The 23,045-nt window shown below is 42.1% G+C and overlaps 8 protein-coding genes across 8 annotated transcripts; 4 read left to right on the top strand and 4 right to left on the bottom strand.

Annotated features, from left to right (window-relative positions):
* Positions 1-51: 51 nt before the first annotated feature.
* BCR41DRAFT_349825 (RHD3/Sey1) lies at positions 52-3,787 on the bottom strand. The gene is made up of 9 exons (XM_022023544.1): positions 3,451-3,787; positions 3,235-3,335; positions 2,934-3,094; positions 2,690-2,847; positions 2,359-2,476; positions 2,145-2,263; positions 1,752-2,047; positions 918-1,660; positions 52-797 (listed from the first exon to the last, which is right to left on the bottom strand). Exons 1-9 carry the CDS (start codon positions 3,615-3,617, stop codon positions 189-191), a joined length of 2,472 nt encoding a protein of 823 aa, XP_021883429.1. The 5' UTR covers positions 3,618-3,787; the 3' UTR covers positions 52-188.
* A 2,605-nt stretch (positions 3,788-6,392) lies between these two features.
* BCR41DRAFT_349824 (Diphosphomevalonate decarboxylase) lies at positions 6,393-8,012 on the bottom strand. Its single transcript, XM_022023543.1, has one exon. The coding sequence runs from the start codon at positions 7,784-7,786 to the stop codon at positions 6,596-6,598; it is 1,191 nt and encodes a 396-aa protein (XP_021883428.1). The 5' UTR covers positions 7,787-8,012; the 3' UTR covers positions 6,393-6,595.
* Positions 8,013-8,493: 481 nt separating this feature from the next.
* Positions 8,494-11,311, top strand: BCR41DRAFT_385135 (hypothetical protein). Its single transcript, XM_022027645.1, has 7 exons — positions 8,494-9,366; positions 9,464-9,532; positions 9,677-9,784; positions 9,900-10,173; positions 10,284-10,376; positions 10,510-11,032; positions 11,132-11,311. Exons 1-7 carry the CDS (start codon positions 8,785-8,787, stop codon positions 11,220-11,222), a joined length of 1,740 nt encoding a protein of 579 aa, XP_021883427.1. The 5' UTR covers positions 8,494-8,784; the 3' UTR covers positions 11,223-11,311.
* Positions 11,312-11,370: 59 nt separating this feature from the next.
* Positions 11,371-12,918, top strand: BCR41DRAFT_349822 (superoxide dismutase). The gene is made up of 4 exons (XM_022023542.1): positions 11,371-11,411; positions 11,518-11,647; positions 11,829-11,906; positions 12,038-12,918. The coding sequence occupies exons 1-4, from the start codon at positions 11,385-11,387 to the stop codon at positions 12,640-12,642; spliced, it is 840 nt and encodes a 279-aa protein (XP_021883426.1). The 5' UTR covers positions 11,371-11,384; the 3' UTR covers positions 12,643-12,918.
* A 1,658-nt stretch (positions 12,919-14,576) lies between these two features.
* Positions 14,577-17,630, top strand: BCR41DRAFT_377205 (neutral trehalase; the record flags this gene model as incomplete). The annotated part of the gene is made up of 5 exons (XM_022027090.1): positions 14,577-14,688; positions 15,036-16,581; positions 16,689-16,895; positions 17,011-17,254; positions 17,610-17,630. The coding sequence occupies 5 exons, from the start codon at positions 14,577-14,579 to the stop codon at positions 17,628-17,630; spliced, it is 2,130 nt and encodes a 709-aa protein (XP_021883425.1).
* Positions 17,631-17,839: 209 nt separating this feature from the next.
* Positions 17,840-18,896, top strand: BCR41DRAFT_349820 (ubiquitin-conjugating enzyme E2 2). Its single transcript, XM_022023541.1, has 2 exons — positions 17,840-18,220; positions 18,527-18,896. The coding sequence occupies exons 1-2, from the start codon at positions 18,091-18,093 to the stop codon at positions 18,850-18,852; spliced, it is 456 nt and encodes a 151-aa protein (XP_021883424.1). The 5' UTR covers positions 17,840-18,090; the 3' UTR covers positions 18,853-18,896.
* A 163-nt stretch (positions 18,897-19,059) lies between these two features.
* Positions 19,060-21,797, bottom strand: BCR41DRAFT_349819 (hypothetical protein). Its single transcript, XM_022023540.1, has one exon. The coding sequence runs from the start codon at positions 21,785-21,787 to the stop codon at positions 19,079-19,081; it is 2,709 nt and encodes a 902-aa protein (XP_021883423.1). The 5' UTR covers positions 21,788-21,797; the 3' UTR covers positions 19,060-19,078.
* Positions 21,798-21,955: 158 nt separating this feature from the next.
* On the bottom strand, positions 21,956-22,879 carry BCR41DRAFT_16805 (hypothetical protein). Its single transcript, XM_022019691.1, has one exon. It carries the CDS (start codon positions 22,845-22,847, stop codon positions 22,323-22,325), a length of 525 nt encoding a protein of 174 aa, XP_021883422.1. The 5' UTR covers positions 22,848-22,879; the 3' UTR covers positions 21,956-22,322.
* Positions 22,880-23,045: the final 166 nt, after the last annotated feature.

The following is a 23,045-nucleotide window of genomic DNA, read 5'->3' as shown; positions in this document are numbered from 1 at the left end:
GCAAATAGTATTTCCACAATGGTGGCAAACAATTTCCTTGGACATGAGTGGCTTAGTTCAAACTTTATTTTTTGCATGCGTAGTTTATTGAAAGTAAAAATATTATATTGTCTAAACACCATTGACCGCATCTTATGGCTGGGCCTGCCCTGCTATTGTCTGTCTGTCTGACTGTGTCTAATGTGGATTTATAAGCTCTTCTTGTCCAGCGAGTCCAGTTCAACGCCATTTTCCTCTCTGAAACTATCACTACGACTTACGAAGCGATTATTGAGCTGTGATTGAGAGGAAAATTGCTGGGGTTGACACTGTTGATGATGTTGCTGTTGATTTTGCTGCTTGCCTTGACCCTCATGGCTCTTGTCCATGGCTTCTCTCAACTTGTCCATCGCAATTTTGTAGCCTTGATCATATACTTTCCATGCTACTGTTTCTACCAGGCCCAACATATCCAAATACCACATTGCGGCCATAGGAACTCCCACCATCGCCAACACCATCAGATAAAGTGGGTTCTTAATTACTGCAATGAACTCATTCCAGCCCAAAATCACTAATGCAACGCCCACCCAGTATGGTAGCTTGGCCTGTGTGGCAACCACTGATCGCTTGGCTTCCAGGTAGAATGCATCCGATTCGCGCTTGAACTTGTTTGTGATCTCTTGTTGGCGCGATTCAGAAAGGACCTTGAGTGACTGATCGAAATCAAAATCGTCGGTTGCCTCCAATTCGATTTTCTCTCCCTTAATAGGATCTAATGTATTGATTTTAGCAAACAAAGGTACCAGCTCGACGGTCTATTATCATAAAAAAATATACATATATAAAAATGCCACACAATTAACATGATTTGCCCTCGCGTAAAACTAAAGCCATTGTGGCTTTCACGGGACGACTAACTAAGACTTGCATCTTACTTCGTCACGAGCCTTGCGGAAGGGAGTATCAATATCATCATCAGGCTTCCAGACACGAGGAAGACCATGATCGTCATAGCGGAACTTCTCCTCGAATCTGTTGCGAAGCTTGAGCAACATCATACCATCGGCTGATTCCTCTTGGACCTTCTTCGTCAATAGGACCCATGCTTGACGACGCAAGTTCAATGTCAACTCAGCCTGCTCATGCTCGTTCAAATCAAATGTACGTGCTCTCTTCTGCAACAACTGCTCACCGTCCTCGACTGTTCGTTGATAAATAGTAATGACACGACCCCACATTCCTGGGCCGGGGTTATTGAGTGCTAGACCAATGGGCTCATCCAATTCCTTGCGCAGATGCTTCTCCAATGCTGCCAACATTTTATTCAGTTCCTTCTCACGCTGTACAGCCGCGAGTTCTTTCAGTCCCTGCTCAAGCTGATACAGCTCTTCGTCGAACGACCACTCAGTCTCATCAAGCTTAATGGCCTTAGCGCCCTGCAAAAAGTAATCAAGGGCCTCCTTCTTGGAATCGGCTACGGCTACTGAGAATTCTACACCATCGCCACGGAGCGTGTTTTGAAGCTTGGTTGAGAACATGCTCACAGCTTTCTTGTGAAGATTCTTGAGTTGACCCAAGAAATATGCCTCGAGCATATGGTTAGCTTTACTCATCATCTCTGCGCGCTTTCGTTTATATACCTCGGCATGGTAACGTGAAGCGTCCTTGTCAAAAGATTCTGTATTCAAGGGAAAACATAAGAAGCATATGGGTGAATATACTGAAGTGAATAAATTAGCAAGAAATATTTATGGTCAGCGATGACTTACTGATTGCAACACTACGAATTTCATTCATCTTGGGTCCAAGATCCTCAACAATGTTCCCGGATTCGATTGGCTGCCTAAATTCTTTCACCTTTTCCTGGAAAATAGCAAAAGCTGCACTGGCAATCTCGTCACAGCGATACTGTGCTAGCAATTCCTGTTGAGTTGGAAGGTCCAAGTCTTTGTTGGTCATGATCTTGTCCCAAATGCCTCCTGCATAGATGTGAAGACCATCCACAGGCACACGTCTGGAGTATTGAGGCTGGAACACATAATTGGGGTTGTTAGGGTCGGTAAATCTGCGAAGATATCCATAGAAAGGTAGTTAGCTCATATGAATAGAAATTTCCGAATTTAGTTAGAAAAAGAAAAAAAAAAAAGAAAAAAAAAAAATACCGAAGACGCAGTTGGTCGACATCAGCTTCGAATTTTTCGGGCTGAAGTAGCTTGTGAGAGAGCGTCGTGAACATGAAGTCAAAATAGTCTGTAATCTTGCAATCCTCTAGACCCTCCGGCTAGTATTCAACCCAAGAAGAGAGAAAAAAAAAAAACATTAACCAGCTGATAAAATGTTTCCCATTTCACAATATTCAGTTTGGCACAACTTTACCTTGGAAAGTCCGTGCCAGATTCGCTCAAGGTCAACGCGTAAAGTGTTGGATAAGTTGGCGAGCGGTGTTGCTCCGACATGGTCACGGATTACAAACAAAAGAAGTGTCTTCTCCTTGCTGTTAAGTCACACGCGAAAATGCCAGGATTAGTGCTCGTGTCTTAGATCTCATGACTCCTTTCTCCACCAAGCCATGTTTTTTAGTAAGCGCAGGAGAGTCCATGCGCTCGGTCATTATCAAACGACCATTCAAATAAAAATAAAAATTAAATTGAATCACATGCAAATATGTAAAGAAATTTTTGGATTGTCACAATCATATTACACATACCCTCGGTTGCCTCCAAAGAGTTGAAGGTTAACTTCAAAGACTGTCTTCAATAGACCCATATTGGCACCATTATAAAGACCAACCTGGTGCTCCCATAAATTCACAATCAATACCTCCGTTGTCGCAAGTGAGAAAAGGGCACTCTTACGCTCAAAGTCCTGCAAAGTGAAGGATTAAACATTAGAAATGTTTGTAAGATAAAAAAAACTATATAGTAGTCTATATGTAATTTATCATCTATTACCTGGTCCTCACCACGCTCGCGGCCATCAGTACCCTCAACATCCATGATCAAAACCTTCATGTCTTTGCCTTTACTAATCCAAATACCCTTTGTAGTTTGCTGTCGAGAACTCTCAGACATGACATCAAAGCTGGTACCAAATAATCGGTTCAGGAGAGTACCTTTTTTTTGTTCAATTGCGAGAAAAAGATTGTGCATAAAAGCAGTTAGATCGATCTGAATCTTTGAAATCACCCATCTCCATCCTACTATAGAGAGTAAAATCCATGAAAGTGAGATCTTGATGATAATATGAACCTACTCTTTCCAGTACTCTGACTTCCAAAGACAGCAGCGAGGTTATAGTTGAAGCCAGAGTCTTTGAGACCCCATTTTTCGTTAATAAACGACGAAAGGTGTTCACTATATAAGCGATACCAACATTAGGGATGAATGAGAAAAAAAAAATGCTTGTTAGTTTAGTGAACCTACAAGTCACTCCTCCATCCTTTATATAAACAAAAGTTGAGCTAGGTACCTGAACTTTTGTTCTTCATTTATGAGATGCAAACGAGGCTGAGCTGCCGCTGGTTTTTCCTGCTTGAAAATCTCTGGTTTACCCGAAGAAGGGATAGGGGAATCGAGCATATCAGGCACGATATAGTCGCGCGAGGAAAGATGATCAACATCTGGTACCACGTTCATGTTGTAATGATCGCTTGGATGTTGGGTACAAGCAAAACGTTGGGGAAATCGTGCGAATAGAAAAAGAGAAAAAAGGAGGAAAAGAAGATAAAGATGAAGGAAGGAAGGAAGGATGATGGGAAAATAAAATGAAAAAATGAAATGGAATGAGCTTTTTTTTTTTTTTTTTTTTAAATGTGGTCTTGGTTGTGTGGACTAGACTAGACTAGACTCTTGTTAATAAAGTTGTACGATCCACAAGAAATGAAGTGACAGGGAGGAAGGAAAGGGGAAAAAGAAGGGGGCGACAGGGCTAGGGCGTACGTCAAAGAATTATTATTAACATGTGTTCTGTATACACATGCAAGCATGGACACACAGACAAAGAGAATCGTGCCTCTTGCTATTCAACACGTAACCATTTGTATCCCACTCATTTTAGTTTTTAATTATGGGTCCAACCGACCCCACCATCGATATACTGCAATTCCCTGACAGCATAGATGTAGAATGGGTGGGGGTTGCCATTTTTACTTTTCAAATTTTCTCCATCACTTAGTTAGATATCCCCATAGGTGAGTCGGGCCCCGTTTAAACGGATCACAACCACTTGATCAGCGGTCGCCATAGTAAAATCCGAAGAATGAGTTCGACAATCTACATACGGAATCATGGGTTTAGCACCTAATCCCGTCATTATCAACTCACTATGCTTCTTTATAGCAGATTATTTAGTCAACTAAATACCCGTTGCTTATGATTGACGACGATCTTTGTAAATTTGGCCAAGTTGGTATCTTCAATGCTTCAGCTTTGGAATCAAAGATCATTCATTCTTGTAATGCTATAGCCGGGGACCAGTTGAAGAGTTCTATATCTATCAAGTCTGGTAGTGGGTGGCTTGATCTTGCAGATGCTTCTCTTGCAGGCTGGAATCAAAAGTCGACTATTAGCTGGCGACTCCTTTTTTTTTTTGATTTTTAATTTTTTCAGTCCAAAATCGTATGGAGGAGCGTACAAAACACATGTAACCTACAATCATGCTGAGATATATGACACATAAATTGGACATACAAACATCCACCAGAACATTATTCCCAACGCCTTCATGGCAATCATTACCTTCATTCACGATCAATACCATTTTTGTTTGCTGGTGTCTTAGAGCTGTGAAATTAGAGTACGCTGGAAGGTTGGGAGAAAAGAGTTTTAACGAAACGAGACCTGATTATGGAGTATGAGGTGTTTGTATGCTCAATTTATGTGTCCTCATATATCTCAGCATGATTGTAGGTTACATGTGTTTTGTACGCTCCTCCATACGATTTTGGACTTTGAAAAAATTAAAAATCAAAAAAAAAAGGAGTCGTCAGCTAATAGTCGACTTTTGATTCCAGCCTGCAAGAGAAGCGAGCCACCCAATTGCCTTTTTAGGCACTGCTGCCTTGCAGCATGTGTGCACACACGTGCGCTTCGTCCTCAGGCTGGTGACGAGCCTAGTTTCCTCTCACATCAATTACCCTAACTGCTTTTCGTAAGCACTTCCAAGACGTTTACGGTTATGTTTGATAGCCCACTAAACGTCCCTGAAATTCGAAACAGAGTGGCACTCTTCGTCTCAGTTAATGATGCCACTCTTGTCTCCAAAGGTTCCATTCGAGCCTTTACATATTCTATCTAGCATATGGTTGATTTCAAAGCCTATCCAAGGCTTGCACAGTTGGATACTTCGACTATTCGCAAGTTTGCATATCATGTTCGAGTCATCAGGAATGTGAATACTCAGACACAGCCGGATTTATTAGTGCAACACCTAATTGGCAGCAGATTGAAAATATTAAATATTGAAATGATGAAGAATCCTCATTTCCATGCAGCTTGCCATGACCTTATCCGTCGAAACCATGAAACACTGACCGATCTCGCGTTGAAGTCTAAACACGACAAAGCCCGGACGTCGATGAAATACCTTTGTCTAGATTCGCTAACTACCTCAACGGGAGAGCATTCAAAATTGACTTGAATTACTATTAAGCGGCTGCGCCTCACAGGATCGTCATTCGTGCCTCTTCTCCAAGCTTATCCTTCCCTTACAACCGTTGACGTGGCGACCACATCCTTCACTTTCAACCTAACCGATGATAAATCCCAACACACCGGAGTAACACAATTACATCCAGGAATCGAAGATATCATGCTTTCCAGTCAACCGCCAATCATTATGCACTTCCCAAACTTGAAACGCTGGAGGATATGGAGCAAAATAACACACGGCGCATCCTCTACTATGCTGTTGAAGGAAAGTGTATCCAAATAGTACTCCAGATTGACGGCCATTCAGATAGGCACCATTTCAGGAGATTTGATAGGCCACATTCCAATTCACGATGTATTTATCGTATTTATCGGCCTGGATGCCTTGACGATTCCGTACAAGGAAATTTCAGTTGATTTGGTCGTCACTCTTACACGCTGCCCAAACAAATGGATTTGTCTTCACGCCTATAGGCCAGCATCAATGGCCTCGGCCAACTGTTGGATAGATGGAGCTTTCCAGAGGCTGGAGCGATTTTAAAGTCCAGGCTGAATGCTTCAGCTTTGGCCTCGGCTATTTCCTCGCCTTGAAAGCCTTAGTCTCATGGAGCATGTGATGGATATGGATGAGGTCGAGAAGACTTCTTGGTTATGTGATGATTTAGAGGCGCTTTACGTCGGGATCTAAGGGCTTGATACCAGCGAGAAAATTAATCATGTATTGAGCAGTTGGATTAAAGCAAAAGTCATAAACGATCAAGAACAGCAGGATAATTCAATTGAAGCGCGTGTCCTTCGACATCTGTTCAAGTTTAAGAAGCTAAATAAGGTCTAGCTAGGTGGTGAGGACTTGGATTAATAAATGAGTAAGCAAGTTTACTTTGCCATAATAAACATAAGAAGGCGTAGTGTTGCGAAAGTTTTATTAATGAAAGAAAAAATATGACAGGGAACAATAAGTGCGCTTAAGCAAGACGCTTGGGAAGGCCTTCAGCATTCAAAAGACCATACTGAGCAGAGTCTAGGACACGAGGACCGTCATCAGCCTTGGTGTGCAGGATCTGTTTGACAGCACCCTGGGAGAAGACAGGTGAGACCCGCGTATCAAAGTTTTGAGGAAGCGCATGAACAGTGTCGTTCTTCTTCAATCCAAGGGAGTCCTCGAAAGCGTGGCCAGGGAAGTAATGTGAAAGAATAGCATAAATCTCCCGCATATTCTGCTGAGGAGCATAAATAACAGCATTTGGACCTGCATCGAATGTGTAAGCGGCCTTGATACCATCCTTATTATATTCCGAAATGATGCGGATGATGGCTCTTGAGATATCATTCATATAGAAGATTGGCGGGTAGGTGTCGAGGCAGACAGCATGGAACTGGTTAGAGTCCTGCATGGTGAGTTCTGCAAATCGGGGGAAATCTTTGTTGTGAATAGCGGCGATCATCTCCTCCATGCGCTTGGGAACCACATTCTTGATACGATGTTGCAACAGGGCTGACGTTTTCACAGTCAATTGCATTCCCTCAGTTGAAGAAGTGCCCTTCTTTTCATCCGAGACTACACAAATCAAAGCCTGCAAGTCTGGCCAGTGAGTCTCAGGGGCGACCTGAACAGCTCTGCTGTCCGATCCGTCTTCCTTCTCGCCCATTTCCCAGGCGACAAAGCCACCGAACAGACTCCTGCAAGCCGATCCAGATCCCTGGCGAGCGACAATTGACAGATCCGAAGCATTGAGAGGCAACTCAAACAGCTTGGAGAGCGTGTAAACCAAACAGGCATAACCAGAAGCAGAAGAAGCCAATCCAGCAGCTGTTGGGAAGTTATTCTCTGAGCAGATATGGATCTTCAATCCTGACAACTTGGGAGCAGATTCATCCTTGGCCTCGATTTGAGCGCGAAGAGCACGAGTTTCACGGAGACATGCAACAAGGCGCTTGTTCTTCTCAATGGATTCCTCAATGCCGTTCAACCAAAGGCGGTCTGATGTGAAATCGGCCGAGGCACGGATGGTAGTCTTGGAGTGAAGCTGATCCTGTGAGAGCGTGACAGACAAGGATGAGTTGGTTGGGAGGATTAAGGAGGTATCACGCTTGCCCCAATACTTGACGACGGCAATATTGACGGGCGCGGTGCAGGTAGCTTCAAAGAAGGTCATGGCTTGAAGAGAGGAAGTAGAGATGAAGGAAGTGTCTAGGAAAGAAGAAAGAAAAGAGGAAGATGATGAAGGATGGAAAAAGGAAAAAGAAAAAAAAATGAGAGAATGTTTTTTTTAGGATTTTCAACTGCCGATCGTCTTGCTTCGTGTATTTCTGCAAGGCAGACATGTCAAGCAACAGATCACAGCTGTTGTGGGAAGACAAACAACCTGATTGGCAGATGCAGGATGGCCCGATCGCATGTGTTACGTTCAAAGTAATGGGCAGTCTTTATCTTGAATATGGTGCGTTTGGTTACGATTCCAGCAGTTGTTGAGAGTACTAAATCCGACAAGTCCTAAGCGAGCCATCACCCTCTATGGATGACAATTATCATTCATGTCTGTGTGTCCAGGGTTGATGTCTTGGACACAAAGAAACCGGGGAAGCTTCAGCAGTCACTAGAGCGGGAAGCAGGAAGTTCTGGGAAGGGCAAAGCCGTGATTATTTTTACACATCATTCTTAAATAGACTGAGCTAGAGGCATTTTTATTCATTGACATTGTGCAATTGGACTAACAATAGTGCATGCATCATCCTTTCTCTCTCTCTCTCTCTTTTTTTTTTTTTTTATTCTTATTTATTTTCATCATCCGTTACGCTCTCTCTAACCACTGGCTGGGTCATCATCATTACCATCTCTTTCTACTTTTTTTTTTTTTTTTTTTTTTTTTTTTCAATTCACTCAACTACATTCAGATTGTATTTTCTCTCTCTTTCTCTCTGTGCATTCTTGTACCTCTCTCCCTTTCTTTATTGCTCTTTCTATGCTACTATCGCAATTGCTCCTCAAGCCATAATATCTTCACTCAGCTGTTTCTTCCACTCAGTGTGTCCCTTCACTCTAAGCATCTAGTTAATTGCCTTTGTCTTACTATCTTGACGTAAAACCCCAGTCATTCTCTCTCTAATTCTCTAAATACCTTCCTCTCCACTCTTCCACACAAAAACGTTTGCCATGTCCCGGCTGCTCTCTTCCACTACGCCTACCTTTACACAGGCACCATACACCCCTCTCCTCGACTCTAGACGCTCTATAGGGTCTATACATGATGATGAAGAACTCGATCCAAACTCTATATCTTTTTCCTCAAATCAAACATCCCTGAAGAATCAGCAAAGAGGCTCTCACACAAATACCAATGGGGATGCCAGTCAATCCACGTCCACGAATAACCCTAATGATCAACAGGAGCACGGTACGGCTACTACTATCTCCGCCACACATGTCCTTGCCGATGGCTTTGATTCAGACTCGGAGAATGAGGCAGAGTTAAGGAGAAACAGCGATTCTACCCGCCCTCAATCAGATACTTTTCATCGGGAGACATCTGGCGATGGTAGCAGCACTGTCGTTTCTATTGAGGAAGCAGAGGACGACTTGGAATCACTCAAATATGGGCGTGAGAGCTTCGAATATGAGGAACCAAACCATGATGATGGAGGCGATCACTTGGGTTCAGAAGAGAGCTGTCTGGCAGGAAGAAGAGGCGTAGAAACAGCAAAGGAAGGGGATCCAGATCAAGGATTATGGATGCAAGTAAGTGCAGTAAAACTAACGTAGTAGAGGAGTTAACACGCAACTTTGTTTCCTTTATTCTAATTCAGTGATTTTTATTTCTTCCCATAATTAAAAGGCATCGTCAACATTGGTTATTGCTGTCAGTGGACTAATATGTGCAGGCTGGCTATTGGATGCTGTTCAGGTACAAATGTTTTTGTTGATCGGATCGTCTGTGATGATGATATGATGTTGTGCATCTGTGCACCCTAATTTATTTTATCAGGCTGGACTAATACAGATTTCATTACCGCATTTTCTCAAATTCCTCATCCTGTGTAATTCATAGCATTGGGATGTTTTCATTGAGATCTCTGAGCTTATTATTTTGATACCTATCCTTCTCAACCTGAAGGGCAACCTAGAGATGAATCTTGCTAGTCGACTATCAACAGCTGTAAGTATTTCTAAAATGCTGCTAGCTATTGATCGCTGTTTGATCAAAGTTTGATTGATTATTGTACATGCTTCTGATGAAGAATCACGTTGATCACGCGATCCTTTCTTTCTAGTGTAACATGGGGCTACTGGACTCACCATTAACACGCAACGCATTCATCAAAGGAAATTTGGCTCTTCTGCAACTGCAAGGACTGACGGTTGGATCTGTGGCTGGACTATTTTCGTTTGCATTGGGTATGATTGTACATCCGACGACCAACAATCTAGAAGAGATTGCACTAATGATCTCGTCTAGTATGCTCTGCGCGTCCATCAGTAGCTTTGTCCTTGGTAGCTTTATGTGCGCACTTGTCCTAATCTGTAGGCACTACAGAGTAAATCCAGGTAAGCAATCCAAATTCATCGAATGAAGGAGATCAATCATTAGTAGGCGATTCAAGGACTGATTAATCAAGTGATGCCATACATACCAACTTTTTACCTTTAACGTATAGATAATATTGCATGCCCATTGGCATCCTCGTTCGGAGATTTGGTTACACTTATGATTTTGTCAAGTTGTGCAGCCTTCCTTGTGAAATTCATCCGTATGTATTTCGTTAGAGGCGTCTCTTTTCCGTTTTTTCTTTTTTCAGATAAGAACTTAAGGAGCAGCAGTCTGTCTGGCAATATGAAAATCGACTCAATTTATGCCTTCACTCTTTTCACCCATTGTTTTAGAAACATCACTATGTGTTATTCTACTGGCGATACTCCTCTCTTTGATTCCTGTGTGGCTATACTATGTGCGCCGCAACAAGTTTGTATCTGAGGTTGTCAAGGAAGGGTGGGGACCAGTATTCTCTGCCATGGTGATTGCCAGCACAGCAGGACTCACTCTGGAAAGATATATCAATCAATTTCCTGGAATGGCCATGATTTCGCCCGTTCTTAACGGTTTGACAGGCAATATTGGTTCTATATATGCGAGCAGGATCAGCACAGCACTACATGCAAATGTCAAAGAAAGCTATCGTGCTACGGAGAAGACGCTGTTCTTGGTTCACATCCCTATTGAGATCTTGTTTCTGACAGTGATTGGTTTACTGGGATTGGGCGATGTTCAATGGAGTGCTAGTGTAGTGTTTGGCTATGCAGTAGTAGCACTGGGCCTTGTGGTCATCGCATTAGTGTTGGCAAAGCAGATCACTCTTTCGTTCTGGAAATATGGATATGATCCTGACAACTATGCTCTGCCAATATTGTAAGTTCTCCTTTTTGATTTGACTACAATTTGATTAATCATATTAGATGAAAGCTGTACTAACCATATATCCATGGTCTACCAATACAAAATTTATAGAACCTCATTAATTGATGTTCTTGGAACAGCACTACTTGTAGCTGGGTTCTGGATACTGGGATATGGTCAACAGGCTTCAGTTACAGGATAAAAGACTCGTCATTTGTGTTTCTGTTTTATTCATATGGTTCCTTCTAAAACATAGACTAAATAAACGTTTCTTAATCTCGAGTGCACGTGATATCACAATACCTTCTTCTCGATGCATCTCTGCGATGCTTTTCTTTTTTTTGCAATTCATTAAAGTAAAGCCATGGTGCAAACAACATCAGAATTCAAGGTACAAAGGCTCGTTATGTATGCGCTCCTTTACATTGGTTAACTTTCATACCACAATAAATGGCAAATGGCTCACCAGTAGAATGAACCATGAAACTTTGTTTTAGACCGAATTTGCGGTCGAAATGACCTGCGAGTCATGTGTTAAGGATGTGAAGAAGGTTCTTGACAGAGCAGAAGGTATTAGTAACTACGACATTGACCTTAAGGAACAGCGTGTTGTCGTTGAAGGCAATGGTAAGTTGAGAATATTCTTGAAGGAAGGCTGGCATTCTATCCTGCCTGACTTCACTTGACTGCTGCTGCTGCGCTGCTCCGTTCCTCAAATTTAATGTCACTCTTTTTCCTTTTTTTTTTTTACTCATTCAACTTGCCTTTACTTTGAATGTATCTCTTGGATTGCAATTGGTCAACCCAGCACCACCATCAACTATCTCACGCCTGTTAAAGAGCACAGGCAAGATGGTAATCGTGCGCGGATCTGGCGTTGCTCAGGGTGTGTATTACGATTGATATTAATTTTGAGCTGTAAAAACCTGGAATGTGGCACATGCACTATTTTTCTTTGCCATCTGATTTTCTATATCCTATTCTTTACGTTTTATTCATATGGGTTTCTTTAATTAGGTGCACACTCCGGAGCAGCTGTGTGTATCCTTGATATCAACCAAGACGATCCTTTGGTTACTGTTCCTCCAAACAGTAAGAAGCCTTACGGCCTTGCAAGGTTCCTACAAGTGAATAATGACGTCTGTGTGGTCGATGTAACGGTCCAGGGGTTGAGCCCAGGCAAACATGGCATCCATATCCATGAATTGGGTGATACTTCAGGTGGAGCTACTACAACAGGTCCACATTACAATCCAACCAATGTGGACCATGGTGATCATGAGACGGGCCACGTTGGTGATTTAGGGAATGTGGAAGTGGATGAAAAGGGATGGGGCGATCTCGTATCGGAGAGCAAGCGGATCAAAGTCTGGGATATCATTGGACGATCCATGGTGGTGACCGAAAGAGGAGATGATCTTGGACGAACGGAAACTGGGCCTGCAGAGGCAGTAGCCAAGTCGAAAGAAGACGGCAACTCTGGAAATGGTATCATTTGTGGTATCATTGCAAGATCTGCAGGCGTGTTCGAGAATGCAAAGAAGATTTGTGATTGTACTGGAACAACCCTATGGGAAGAAGCACGTTTGATGGCTGGGGCCGACAACAATGATTTCTTTTGACGCCACCAAGAAGATGATCAAGATAGACGCGCTAACGCAAAATCGAAGCTTTGAGTGCTCTAGTTGTATCTGATCTTGTATGGGCTAAAAGGGTTAAAATGTGTCAGTGACAATAAAATAGAAGTAAGGAATAAATATATTTAAAGAGATGAAGGCAAACAAAATATCGAGAAAATGAGATGAGATGGGGCCTTCATCTAGGGCGCGTTATCAACGAGCTCGAGAATGAGATGCGGGGGTTCGTGTGTAAGCAAACAGTAATAAATAATGAACAGTTGACTAAGACAAACATGGAAAGAATGACAGCATACGAATGATGCCACTTCTTTCAATACAAAAGAACATGTCTGTTTCCTCTGTTCTGCGGAGTAGGATAACCATAGTTCGCTGATAATACGATTCTTGAACATCGATTAGCATGAACGAATAAGTATCAACAGTAAGCCTTTTTTTTTTTATATTTTCCGATCGGACGTGAATGTCATTTGTGCTGTGTATCTGCTCATGATATTGAATCTTACTCAATCAGATTTACTATAAGAAAAAAGGGTTTTTTTTAATGATCATTGCTGCACATTATGAGTCGTTTTTAAATGACTCTCTTTCTCTTTCCCTTCCTTCATTTCTTCTTCATCCTTAAACTCATTTCCTATATCCCCTTGCTTGTCATCCCTTCCCTGAGTCATCATTTCTCATTCTGTTTTTAATTGCTATTACTCTTCTTATATTCTGTGTGTGGGACCTGGCCTGGCTGATCTCGCCTCTCTTCCTTACATTACACACACTTTCATACATATTTCTTCCTCCCTCTCTTTGTCTTTATTCCTTTCCTTCTTTCCTCCTTTCCTCCTTTCTTTCTTTCTTTCTTTCAATCCCCAGGTGCAATGAATATTACCGAAGACTCATCAACCATGACTGTAGACAACTCTTCCCTTCCTTCTGACAGGAACAATAATATCGATATCAATACCGATATTGACATCAATAGAATTTCCAATCCCGGTGCAAATTCTTCATTTTCATCTTCCTCCAACAATAATAACAGTAGCAGCACTCAACAGAAACCATTTCAACAGGACAACAAAATATCTTCGGTCCATATTCCTGCTAATGAATATTATTCGAGTACTAATTATGTCAGCCGACACAGAACGTTGGGCAACGTAAGTTTTTTTTTTTTTTTTTACTGTTTACGTTTATGAAAAGAAAGGCTTAATGGTGTAGAAGTGAATATTATATAATTGTGAAAGGAAGAACTTTCAGGAGATAAAAAATTGTTGCTCTAGCATGTGGCCATGTTTTACTTTGCTTTTTATGTCCATTGCCGTACCATCTATTTTCCCTTTCCAAAACACATCATTATTTATTATTCGATGATCATGGATAATATGGACCAGAGTTTAGCCAGTTAATTGGGTTAGACTAGGCTTAGCTTCCATGCCGAGAGAGACTAGGAAGCTCAACCGCCATTCAATTGAGAAACATTGTAAAAATAGTTTGACAATGGAGTGTGACATGCCGGGAAAACAAAGGGAAAAGGGGTTTAATGAAGTGAATGTCGTTCTTATAAAAGACTTGTTATAAAAAAAGAAATAGCCGTTGAGCAACTGTTCAGATCTAAAGGACGCTGTGTATACATGTAGCACATATCACAGTTCAGCTAATGTACAGTTGCCTGTGTCATTCACTCAACATGAGTCTTCTGCTTCATTGAAAAATAATCTACGCCTGCATGCGGTAAAGACACAACTGAGAGGAACAAGGGAATGTTGTGTAGAATACACATGTTTACCACTGCGATGAGTCAAGTGTTTGCAAGGGGAAACGAGGGGCGTGTGTGTTTGAACAACAGAACCAATCGATGTTTGAATATCTGAGTGGTTTCATCTATTGGCGTTAGAAGATGTATTTAACTTTTTTCTTTTTTTCTTTTCATGGCGGTCAATAAACAGTCCAGCAAGCCTATAGCCTTCGAAAACTCGAATGATCCTATTACACACTCAGAGGCCGCCACTAAGTACAGACGTCCCCGTCGTGGTTCACATGGTGAGTTTAAGTTTAGCGACTAAAAAGCTATAAATTTTTTTTTTATCCTAAAAAAACCCCTGTATTATTCAAAGCTCATCGATCGGACGATGAAAAGCAAAAACGCGCTTTCTATCCACATATCTTGTCCACTTGTCTATTTTTTTTTTTTTTCTTTCTTCTCCTTATCTTCATTTATCAATGATTGGTACAGGGGAGCGGGCATCCAAAAAAAAAAAAAAAAAAAAAAAAAAAAAAGTCCACAGACCTTTGATTAATAATGTGTTGACCTCTTCATCTGTTGTGTTCCTTATCTTATCGCCATTAACGCTATCATTTTTTCTCCTTCTTGATTCTATCATTCTTAGATGACAAAGCCACTAAGCCAAGGCGGTTCCTTATTGACGTCGAAGCGACTCAGAAGCTGATCTTGGAACAGGAGGATACAGATGGTGACTTTCAGATTACAGTTAATGATGTTGGTCCAAAGGTCATCACTCTAGGCACTGCAGATTCGGCTGGATTCAAAAAGTATGACATTCGTGGAACGTACATGCTTAGTAATCTGCTTCAGGAGTTATCGCTAGCGCAGGATTATGGCCGTAAATACGTGGTATTGGACGAGGCTCGGTTGAACGAAAACCCTGTCGATCGGCTCTCACGCATGATCCGTCATCATTTCTGGGATGGACTCACTCGACGTATTGATGCAGAAGGTTTAGAAATGATTGCAAATGACCCTAAAACCCGATCCAAGAATACTGCGCCACGGATTTATATCCCTCATGGAGAGAATGAGGTGTTCGAGTATTACAAAAATATTTCTATTCAGAAACCCCATCTTAAACTCGATGTAGAGCAATTGCCAGAGTTCATCACACCCAAGTACGTTCAGTCAATCAACGAGAAACCTGGCATTTTAGCTTTGGCTATGACAAGGTTCGTAGACGAGGAAGGTTTGGACACGTTGAAGGGCGTTCCATTTGTAGTCCCGGGAGGTCGTTTCAACGAGATGTATGGATGGGACTCTTACTTTGAATCCTTGGGCTTGCTAGTAGATGGGCGGTTGGAGCTGGCGAAGGGTATGGTGGATAATTTTGTGTATGAGATTCAGCATTACGGCAAAATCTTGAATGCCAACCGTAGCTACTACTTGACCAGAACTCAACCTCCATTTTTCACCGATATGATGCTTAAGGTCTACGATCGTCTTCCATTCAGTCTTGAGATCGAAAACAAGCAATGGCTTGCTGTTTCGTTGACGGCAGCCATTAAGGAGTATCTGACTATTTGGATGTCTCAGCCTCGGTATGATCCAGTGTCGGGACTTTCGCGTTATTACAGTGAGGGCGTAGGCATGCCACCAGAGACAGAATCGACCCATTTCGACCATGTGATCAAACCCTTTGCTGACGCAAGAGGATTATCTATCGAGAAGTATTGCGACATGTACAACAGTGGAGAGTTACATGAGCCAGAACTGGATACGTACTTTAAGCACGACCGCGCAGTCCGCGAGTCTGGTCACGACACCACTTACCGCCTAGACAACTGTTGTGCAGACATTGCGACTATTGATCTGAACGCCTTGCTGTTCAAGTATGAGATGGATATTGCAGAGACAATCCAGACAATTTTTGGAGACACATTTGAGACCCCATTCTTTAGTAGCTATGAAACCCGCAATGTAAAATGTAAGGATCGGCCTTCATCGGTCACTCATACCTCTGCCGAATGGTTTGAACGTGCCCGTGCCCGTCAAGAAAAAATTAATCAGTACTGTTGGAATGAAGAGAAAGGGATGTTCTTCGATTATAATACACGCCTGAAGACTCAAAGTACCTATGAGAGTGTTACAACTTTTTATACCATGTGGGCCGGATGCGCCGACCGTACAAAGGCTGAGAAAATGATGTAAGTTGAAAAAAGCTTGAAAATTTGACTCTGTGCAATGAATTCGTCTCCAAAAAAAATAATAAGAACTATAATTATAATAATCACTGACTGTTATATTTCCATAGGGTTACGGCCCTTCCTTTATTTGAGGTTACTGGAGGATTAGTGTCTGGGACAGAGGAATCCAGGGGCATTATTACCTTATCTCGTCCTAATCGCCAGTGGGACTTTCCATTTGGTTGGGCACCTCATCAGATTATTTCCTGGATTGGTTTTGAGAAATACGGATTCATGGAGGAAGCTAAGCGCTGCTGTTACCGCTGGTTGTACACGTAAGTTTATTAATACTATTTATTTTATTTTATTTTATTTTATTTTTATCGAGTTTTTTTTTACATATATATATAAAAGCTTCTGACGTATTTTTCTTTTATTTCTCTCTTCTAGTATCACGAAATCATTTGTAGACTTCAATGGCGTGGTACCTGAAAAGTTTGATGTAGTGAACATGACCCACAGAGTGCAAGTGGAGTACGGAAACGTCGGTGTGGACTTCAAGTTTATTCCACGTGAAGGTTTTGGATGGATGAACGCGAGTTATCAGGTTGGACTTGGATATATGGATCGGCAATTACGTCGTGCATTGGGGGCTGTTATGGAACCTGGTCAAGTTTTTAAGAAAGAACAATCTGTCAACACTGCCAACGCTGCCGCTTCGTTCGATGGTGCGTCACCTAATTCTGGAAGGGCCCGGAGACGATCTAGCGGGCAAGAAAGCATTTTGGTACAACCACCAGACACTACAACTAGATTGAGACGCCCTAGCTCAGGTCGCAAAGGTTTAAAAGAGTGAGACTATGGAAAGGCTTTGCTCTTTTTTTTTAAAAAAAAAAACGTACAAACAATTCCCGTAACTAAAAATAAGAGCAAAAAAAAAAAAAAAAAAAAAATGGATGATCGACGACAAGGAGACTTTCTTTTAAGGCCTTTGGATCGATGAAACAATAATAATAATAAAAAATGCTATAATATGTATACACACATAGAAACCTATAATATATTCTTAATCTAATCTTCCTAAAGAGAGATGTCTTATTAAAATGGTTCCTTTCTTGGGTTCCCGCACAGGCCACCCCCCCCCCCCTTTTTTTGATGTGTAAGATGAGATGACGGCGAGAAGATAGAGGAGAAAGAGGAGGAGTTTGGCACGCATGCAGTTAATCAGTGTGGCTTTGCACACTCCTATTATCATGGAATTGAGCCCATGTCACTCTGTCACCTCTCTCTCTCTCTCTTTCTCTCTCTCTCTCTATCTTCCTCATTCATTCACTCAACTCATTCACTCACATTCTTTACACGACATCTTCATCATTCTATTTCAGCAAACAAGGCAGAAAGGAAAAGAGAGAGAAAAATAAAAAAAAAATAAAAAAAAAAGGCAAATAGTACAGAAAGGAAGTTCAGTGGAACCCAAGTATTAAATAAGACAGCATAATATATCATATCATAGGAGAAAAGAAAAACGCCATGTCGACTTCCGCACGTCGCAGATTGATGAAGGATTTCAAACGCTTGCAAAGTGATCCCCCAGGCGGTATATCTGGTGCACCTTGTTCTGATAACATTATGCTATGGAATGCTGTCATCTTTGGGCCAGGTAAATGTGAATAAATAAAATAAAATGTGGAAAGATGGTTCACTTGTGTAAGCAAAGAAAAAAAAAAAATTGGATGACCTAACCACACCACAGTAAAAGAAATAACAGTAATTTTGATTATGGAAGGGCTTATTTGGCCACTAAGTTGACCGATGACCCCAATCTAATACAGAGAGGGGGCGGAAAGGAAGGAGAAGGGCAAAAGAAAACGCCTCAATTTTTTAGCGCAGTCTGTAACACAAGAAAGTATTAATTTTTATTTTATTTTATTTTATTTTATTTTATTTTTTTTCCTTCTTCCAAAAGGCGAAACTCCTTTTGAAGATGGCACGTTCAACTTGGTTCTTCAGTTCGATGAAACGTATCCAAACAAGCCGCCGACTGTCAAGTTTGTGTCACGCATGTTCCATCCCAATGTTTATGCCAATGGTGAATTATGTCTGGATATTCTTCAAAATCGATGGTCCCCCACCTATGATGTGGCTGCCATCTTAACTAGTATCCAGTCACTTCTTCATGATCCCAATCCAAACTCGCCTGCTAATGCTGAGGCGGCCAATCTCTATCGCGAGAACAAGAAGGAATACACTAGGAGAGTACGAGAGATCGTGGAAGCATCGTGGGAGTCGTAAAACAAATTAACATCGACGTATTATTATTAATAAAGAAAAAAAAAGAAAAAGAAAAAGAAAAAACATTTAAAAAAAGTTGAAAATCAAATACAAAAGAATGAATGTGGCACCCTTATTCTTTTTCTTCCTCTCTTTCTTTCTTTCTTTCTTTCTTTCTTTCTTTCTTTCTTTCGTTCTTTTTTTTTTTTTTTTTTTTTTTTTTTCCTATCTACTTCTCTAATCAACTTCACTTCCTGTCTTCGCTTTCATCTGACGCTCCTTGACTGTTCCTGCCGTTGCTTTTGCTTTTCCTTTTATCATTGTTTTTACTTCCGCTCCCATTGACTTTATCCAAAGCGCCTAAGAGACCTTGGTAATCTGGATCTAACAGCCGATTCACACGACCGACATGTAGCTTAAACTTTTCTGATTGGTTTGCTATATTTGAAAGGTCTTCCTCTTCTGAAGGCGCAGAAATGACTTGCCAGGTTTGATATAGATCCGATAGGTCTTTGTTAGGCAAAAATTGAGCCCGGATATCTGCCCAGAATGTACCATACTTTCGAACACCTTGTTGCAAAAGCTGAAGGTCCCGATCAGACCAATGCAGCAGACGATCTTGGGTTAGACCATCATGGCCATCATGCTCCGTGTTAGGTTCTGCTGATGATGATGGGAGTACTTTGGATTCAGTAGGTCTATATCGTGTTGTGGCAATGCATTCCCAGCAATCTTGACATTGCTTTGCTGAAAAACTGGGAAGGCCGCCACTGACATTCCCGTTGTTTCTGCTGTTGATGTCGATACCAAACCTTTCGCTCAACTTCCCAGCGATTTTGTTCCAATCCAATTCGAAATCTGAGCGCTTTACTCCTTGCTTAGCTTGATGGACAAGCTCCTGTAACGCTTGGATCTTTTCTCGTGTCCATTCGGGGCGTAGGACCCATGGTTGGTAAGTTGTACCATCTTGAGGTAAAACGGTTGTCAACTTTGTAATCATAGGCTCTGCAATCTCATGGAGAATGAGTCTCAGACCCTGAGGCATATCGATGTTCTTTTGCGCCACAATTGCCTTGGTATGCTCTGATGACCCATCCTCATCTTCTTGTTTTTGTCCTTGTTTTCCTTGATCTGGAGCCGATATGATGCCAAGCCGTGCAAATGCAGACATGACGCTAGTTCTGAAAAACAAATCACATTGTGCCTCAGAGCGATGGCGCATCCACCTCGAGATATCCTTAGCGAATGATACCTCCTTGAGAGTTTGCTCTAAATCAATGTGTTGGTTTGAATCTTTCGTGACCAGAACACGATCATTGATCTTGCTGTGGTTCTTGAGTCCAGCATCATAGCTTTTGTCATTGCTGCTATCGCTTTCATTATGGTTTATGTCAACTGTTTTGCGCAGCGGTTGATGTTGATAAAAGTGAGCCCACAGCATCCAGAAATAAAGCCGTTCGGTCCGATGAAATGCCTTGCTCTTTGCAGACTTCTCATTATCCTGTAATGCCCACAATCCATCCCATCGACGCTTGCACTGCTCGACTGTGTGAGTGCCCACTGCAGTAGATAATTCAGTCCAGTATTTGTACTGCAACTTCTCCTGCTCCTCTAGTGGCTCAGCTGCTGGATGACCCTGGTCTTCCGGCAGAGGCTTTTCCAAAACGTCTAGAATGTCCGGTTGTGAGCGACTAAATTCCAGGACTTTGCGGGCCATAATAACATCATCCTCCAGTCCCCAGTCGACCCCTTTTCGTTGAAGTGCCCTGTAAATACTAGCAGCTTTGTTTGGAGTCAAAGGCTCTCTCTCCTGGATCAAATCTGTATCCTTCCTATCTTGTAAGATCTTTGCCTTTGGAAGAGCTGAATCCTCTCCAGTAGTGGCGATGGGTGACAGTTTTATCGGAGTAGCTGCTTTGGATGGCGTCCATTGATCGAGCAGTTCATCTGCATACGATGCAACTTTTTTCCAGTTCTCTCCATATAACTCGACGCTCCGTTGGATAGCTCGCTCCATAATCTCTCGGTTTGTGCGGATAGCGTTCGCAGTCAGGTTGGATTTATAAGCCAGATATTTCTTCTGAAGGAAAAGTCGATTGACGGGTCGAAATCTTTTGGATCGCTTTCCTATTTGCCCTTTGTTTTGGTTGGACGACGCTGCTCCTGGCCTTGTTGGCGCCTCGGACGGCTTGGAAGCACTGCTACTGATACTACTGCTAGGCACTGATGTTGCTCCTGTTTTTAGTGTTTCTAGTAATTCTTGAGGTGCATGTTTTGTGGGTATTTCCCAAGGCTCTTTCATCAACTCTAATTTTACAATGGCCTTGAAAGAATGGCCTTCGACATCGACCAAATAGACCAAGCGGCGTATCATTTCCTGATTAAGTCGACCATCTGGTAGATACCAAGACTGGATGTTGGGATCCAAGGCTGTGAAGTATCGTTCGTAACACTGGGAATGGGGTCGATTCAAAGCAGTATCAATCTCTGACCACTGCATGCCTTGTCGGACAAGACGAATGATCTCAGCATCGTCCTCCGGTGTCCACTTGCGGGAGGCTGTTTTTGATCCTAATGCTGAATCCAATTGGGTACCCTGCTCTGCTCCCCCTCTTACTTCTTGCGGGGCGATTTTATTATTGCTATTACCATTGTTGTTCCTATTAATGCCGCTATGATCTCTACTCTTAATTGGCTTATTACGTGAGAGATCCGCTTTCCGTGCTGTGTCAGGTTTTGGTCTCTTAAGGACGATAGGTCTTTCAGCCTCTGTTGTAATAACCGTAAATGATGAAGACGAGGAAGGCGAAGAAGAGGAATTGGAGGAATATCTCAAGGTATATCTTTGAGAAGAACGGATAGCACCTTGGGGGTACGACTGGCGGATACAAGCGCAAACAACGCGTGGCGTTATGAAAGGGGAGATCTTCCTGAGGAACATGTGCTGCTGACTCATTGGGGTGATGTCAAATGTGAATGAATAAAAAAAAAAAAAAAAAAAAAGCGTTTGCATGGTGCTTTTTAAACTCTTTCAAAGATCAAATGATGTGGCTTGATCCTTTCATAAAACAACACGTTGAACACGCACAGAAGAATGTTGGCATTTTATTTTGGTGTTTATCTCGTCCGACTACAAGTCGTACCTTCTATCGCCTAACCAGACACAGCTTAGTTCCTTGGACTTGAGCAGATGTTGAACGACACGCATTTCAATTGAAGTATCTTGTTGCTGTTGATCGTTTATGACGACAGGTGCAGATTCGTCCAATCTTATCTCTGCTACTCCTTTGCCTCCTTCCACTTTTTCAATACACTTTTGATTTTCTCACTAGTATCAAGCCCTCAAATTCTGGCTTCAATCTCCTGCAAAATCATCACATAACCAAGAAGCCCCTCTCGACCTCATCCATATCCATCACATGCTCCATGAGACTAAGGCTTTCAAGGCGAGGAAATAGCCGAGGCCAAAGCTGAAGCATCCAGCCTGGACTTTAAAATCGCTCCAGCCTCTGAAAAGCTCCATCTATCCAACAGTTGGCCGAGGCCATTGATGCTGGCCTATAGGCGTGAAGACAAATCCATTTGTTTGGGCAGCGTGTAAGAGTGACGACCAAATCAACTGAAATTTCCTTGTACGGAATCATCAAGGCATCCAGGTCGATAAATACGATAAATACATCGTGAATTGGAATGTGGCCTATCAAATCTCCTGAAATGGTGCCTATCTGAATGGCCGTCAATCTGGAGTACCATTTGGATACACTTTCCTTCAACAGCATAGTAGAGGATGCGTCGTGTGTTATTTTGCTCCATATCCTCCAGCGTTTCAAGTTTGGGAAGTGCATAATGATTGGCGGTTGACTGGAAAGCATGATATCTTCGATTCCTGGATGTAATTGTGTTACTCCGGTGTGTTGGGATTTATCATCGGTTAGGTTGAAAGTGAAGGATGTGGTCGCCACGTCAACGGTTGTAAGGGTGGATAAGGTCATGGCTAGTCGTACTTTGTGCACCATGATTTGAAATCGTCTCAAGTACTTACGAGGACGTGTTAAAAGGGCTAAATCATAGTCCTCGCCCATGAAACCAAAATGATGACCTCTTATCGTCGTCGCCATCACCATCGCCATAACCGTTGTTTTCGCCATAACTGTCCTTCACAAAAAAGGAACTCTACCTGAAATGGTAATCCTTTATAAAATTGAAACAAGCGG

This window comes from Lobosporangium transversale (assembly GCF_002105155.1).
Source record: "Lobosporangium transversale strain NRRL 3116 chromosome Unknown BCR41scaffold_10, whole genome shotgun sequence".
Classification (NCBI taxonomy): domain Eukaryota; kingdom Fungi; phylum Mortierellomycota; class Mortierellomycetes; order Mortierellales; family Mortierellaceae; genus Lobosporangium; species Lobosporangium transversale.
Note: the sequence above shows the minus strand (reverse complement) of the source record. Positions and strands in the feature narration are given on the sequence as shown.

What these genes read in the sequence shown, in the direction of transcription:
- BCR41DRAFT_349822 (XM_022023542.1), top strand. Translation starts at nt 11,385, where the DNA reads ATGGTGCAAACAACATCAGAATTCAAG. An exon ending in AAACAACATCAGAATTCAAG is followed by an intron (nt 11,412 to 11,517) that starts GTACAAAGGCTC and finishes ACTTTGTTTTAG; the next exon opens with ACCGAATTTGCGGTCGAAAT. An exon ending in TGTTGTCGTTGAAGGCAATG is followed by an intron (nt 11,648 to 11,828) that starts GTAAGTTGAGAA and finishes TGGTCAACCCAG; the next exon opens with CACCACCATCAACTATCTCA.
- BCR41DRAFT_349820 (XM_022023541.1), top strand. Translation starts at nt 18,091, where the DNA reads ATGTCGACTTCCGCACGTCGCAGATTGATGAAGGATTTCAAACGCTTG. An exon ending in TGCTGTCATCTTTGGGCCAG is followed by an intron (nt 18,221 to 18,526) that starts GTAAATGTGAAT and finishes TTCTTCCAAAAG; the next exon opens with GCGAAACTCCTTTTGAAGAT.
- BCR41DRAFT_349824 (XM_022023543.1), bottom strand. Translation starts at nt 7,786, where the DNA reads ATGACCTTCTTTGAAGCTACCTGCACCGCGCCCGTCAATATTGCCGTC.
- BCR41DRAFT_16805 (XM_022019691.1), bottom strand. Translation starts at nt 22,847, where the DNA reads ATGGTGCACAAAGTACGACTAGCCATGACCTTATCCACCCTTACAACC.
- BCR41DRAFT_385135 (XM_022027645.1), top strand. Translation starts at nt 8,785, where the DNA reads ATGTCCCGGCTGCTCTCTTCCACTACGCCTACCTTTACACAGGCACCA. An exon ending in GCACTACAGAGTAAATCCAG is followed by an intron (nt 10,174 to 10,283) that starts GTAAGCAATCCA and finishes TTTAACGTATAG; the next exon opens with ATAATATTGCATGCCCATTG. An exon ending in CTTCCTTGTGAAATTCATCC is followed by an intron (nt 10,377 to 10,509) that starts GTATGTATTTCG and finishes CCATTGTTTTAG; the next exon opens with AAACATCACTATGTGTTATT.
- BCR41DRAFT_349819 (XM_022023540.1), bottom strand. Translation starts at nt 21,787, where the DNA reads ATGAGTCAGCAGCACATGTTCCTCAGGAAGATCTCCCCTTTCATAACG.
- BCR41DRAFT_349825 (XM_022023544.1), bottom strand. Translation starts at nt 3,617, where the DNA reads ATGAACGTGGTACCAGATGTTGATCATCTTTCCTCGCGCGACTATATC. An exon ending in AATGAAGAACAAAAGTTCAG is followed by an intron (nt 3,336 to 3,450) that starts GTACCTAGCTCA and finishes TCGCTTATATAG; the next exon opens with TGAACACCTTTCGTCGTTTA. An exon ending in CTCTTTGGAGGCAACCGAGG is followed by an intron (nt 2,477 to 2,689) that starts GTATGTGTAATA and finishes GTGACTTAACAG; the next exon opens with CAAGGAGAAGACACTTCTTT.